This window comes from Acyrthosiphon pisum, chromosome X (assembly GCF_005508785.2).
Source record: "Acyrthosiphon pisum isolate AL4f chromosome X, pea_aphid_22Mar2018_4r6ur, whole genome shotgun sequence".
Classification (NCBI taxonomy): Eukaryota; Metazoa; Arthropoda; class Insecta; order Hemiptera; family Aphididae; genus Acyrthosiphon; species Acyrthosiphon pisum.
The window spans coordinates 114,261,399-114,263,977 of NC_042493.1; the positions used below are offsets into that span (position 1 = coordinate 114,261,399).

General features: G+C 29.2%; 1 protein-coding gene across 1 annotated transcript; it reads right to left on the minus strand.

Annotated features, from left to right (window-relative positions):
- Nucleotides 1–78: 78 nt before the first annotated feature.
- LOC115033226 lies at nucleotides 79–2,216 on the minus strand. The gene is made up of 4 exons (XM_029485426.1): nucleotides 1,903–2,216; nucleotides 1,046–1,192; nucleotides 689–793; nucleotides 79–599 (listed from the first exon to the last, which is right to left on the minus strand). The coding sequence occupies exons 1-4, from the start codon at nucleotides 2,159–2,161 to the stop codon at nucleotides 79–81; spliced, it is 1,032 nt and encodes a 343-aa protein (XP_029341286.1). The 5' UTR covers nucleotides 2,162–2,216.
- Between the last annotated feature and the right edge of the window lie 363 nt (nucleotides 2,217–2,579).

Consider the following 2,579-nt stretch of genomic DNA (forward strand, 5'->3'; position numbering starts at 1 on the left):
GAACATCTTCAAATCCAACTATATTGCCTTCTTGTGCCATATATTGTAATGATGCTGATAGTGCGATTTCATCAAAAATTACTGTGCAATAACGGTCCAACTTATTTCTAATTTTTTAACTGCGTTCTTTAAATTTTCAAAAATTCTTTGGTTAATTCCAGTTTGAAATGGTATTTTCTTCAACATGTCCATGATACACTTGCGCGATGGAAGAGCAAATACTTTAGAAAGCATTCTGTAAGCTTTTCCACTCTGCTTACCTATATAATGACAACGCAAACACTTTGTCGTCAACAGTGAAACGCCTACCTCGAGGTTTTTGTGGTTGCTACGCATTTGTGATTCAATAAAATTTAATGTAAATGAATTTAGTCTGTTCAGTTGCTTGGAATTACTATTTATATATTTTTCAGCTTTTAGAATGCGTTTCTTAGCACTAGCATAACGTTGGCTTAACACTAAATTTCTTTGCTTATATCTCTTGGTCACATTATACAATAAACTTTTTCTAGGTGTCAAATCTGCTTTTCTATGAAAATTTATATCTTTTAATGTGCCTTCAAATAATCGTTTTGGAAGTAAACAACGTGTAGGACCAGCTGAAAAAAGTGTTATACAATTTAATAAAAGCAATAATTTACTTTATTATAAAATTAATCTATTTTTTGTAAGTAACCTATTAATTTACCCGTGTTTATTCCAGAATCAATAGCCATTTGTGGAATAGTACCTTCATCAAAGTCATTAGTAATAATCTCAATAGACATTTCAGCTTCATCTTCATAAGTGTAATCTATATGTGAAAAAAACATTAAGATTTAATAAATTATAAAATATAATAGATAAACCTAACTTATGTAATACATTTTCTAAAAACACCATCAAAAGTATTATTATGCTAAGTTGAAGTTGCAATTAGGTAGGTATTATTATTAGGTACAATGAAATTTGTATGCCACTTTGCCATATCTTACAAAATGTATAATGGATAATATACACATTTTATTAAGTATTCTTATTATTAAACACAATTTAAGTATCTTACCTGTATTTAATTCAATATCTATATCAGAAGAACTTGTACGATTTACAGATTCAGTAGGCATTTCACAATTAGTACCTTCACAAAAATCCTCAGTTACAACTTCAATGGACATATTATTATCAGCGACATCTTCCAAATTATTGTAATCTATATTCATAACAATGTTTATATTAATTAATCTCATTTAATACAACCAGAGTTTAATAAATATTTAAATATTTAATAAACTATCTTTAAAACTACCTACAAGTACACACAAACCATAAAATATGATTATAAGATTGTATTATGTATAATATTATGTTAGCATACATTCAATACAACTACTCTAACAGGCAATAATATATGTGAAATTAATAAAACAATTTAGACGTGCATAAATTATTTAGAGCATTTTATATAGTTATAAGTGTCTACTGTCTAGCTATATTGATGCAATACACATGCATACATATTTACAAGTCTTAGCGCTCATTTAAAACTGAAACTACATAGTTACATAGTTAACAAAAAAAAAATTACCATTTTATAAATAAGTGTACACAGAACCTATATGGAAGAAAATATTCACATAATTCTTTAAGATCTATTGAAACTTCATATTAAGTAGTTATCAATAAATCTCAAAGATGCATTCTTCTGGAATAACAACGATTTCTAGAATAAATAGTAATTGTTATAAGTTATAACAGTGAATATAATATACAGTAAAAATATTATAAAATTATGCAAATAAAAATAGTTGGGGGGCATGGTGTGGTACCATGAATTAAGATAGTAGGTACTATATTACTTCATGTGTAATACCAACTAACCACAGTCACTAAATTCTATTTAAAAAAAAAATAGTATCTTACCTGGTAAATTCAAAGTAGGAATAGATTTTGTTATGAGCTTCTTAAACCCAGGACTCTTACAGCTTGGCGCAAAATGCTTGTCACACATAATAAAACGTTTGTAAACGTCGTTCATTGGTACATTCAATAACTTGTTGTTTCCAGATCTTTCTACCCAAGCGTTAAATGTCAGTTCATCTTTTGGAAAACGATGACGAAGTGTTATTGTATCACCATATGATGTATCACAACCAACAACAACACATTGTTTGGAAGGCATAATAATAATATTATAAAATACGAAATAACGTAGGTAAAATAAATAAATGGAACGGTTTAAATCGTATTACAGCCGCATAAAAAAAGTTGTCGAAGAAAATATCAAATATTCGTTGGTCACCAAACGGCAAATACCAGAGTCCAATAGATCTGATGGTCATTGGCCAGTACTACAGTTGCACCACTTATAAAAAAGTTAACAACTCTTACATATTGTAAATTATTTTCATTGTGTTGGTATGCCGCGTGTCGTAAAGGCACTATCAGATCCTTTCCATAGAGTGATACCCCCCTGGTAAATATACCCAAGTAGTAGGTACTTAATATAGTTTAATATAATTATTACTTAATTTTGCGTTTTCGGTGACGGTAATGAACGCTCTCCGCGATTCGGCGCAGTCGGATTGCATACCTGATGA

What these genes read in the sequence shown, in the direction of transcription:
- LOC115033226 (XM_029485426.1), bottom strand. Translation starts at nt 2,161, where the DNA reads ATGCCTTCCAAACAATGTGTTGTTGTTGGTTGTGATACATCATATGGT. An exon ending in TCCTACTTTGAATTTACCAG is followed by an intron (nt 1,193 to 1,902) that starts GTAAGATACTAT and finishes TTATGAATATAG; the next exon opens with ATTACAATAATTTGGAAGAT. An exon ending in TGATTCTGGAATAAACACGG is followed by an intron (nt 600 to 688) that starts GTAAATTAATAG and finishes CACTTTTTTCAG; the next exon opens with CTGGTCCTACACGTTGTTTA.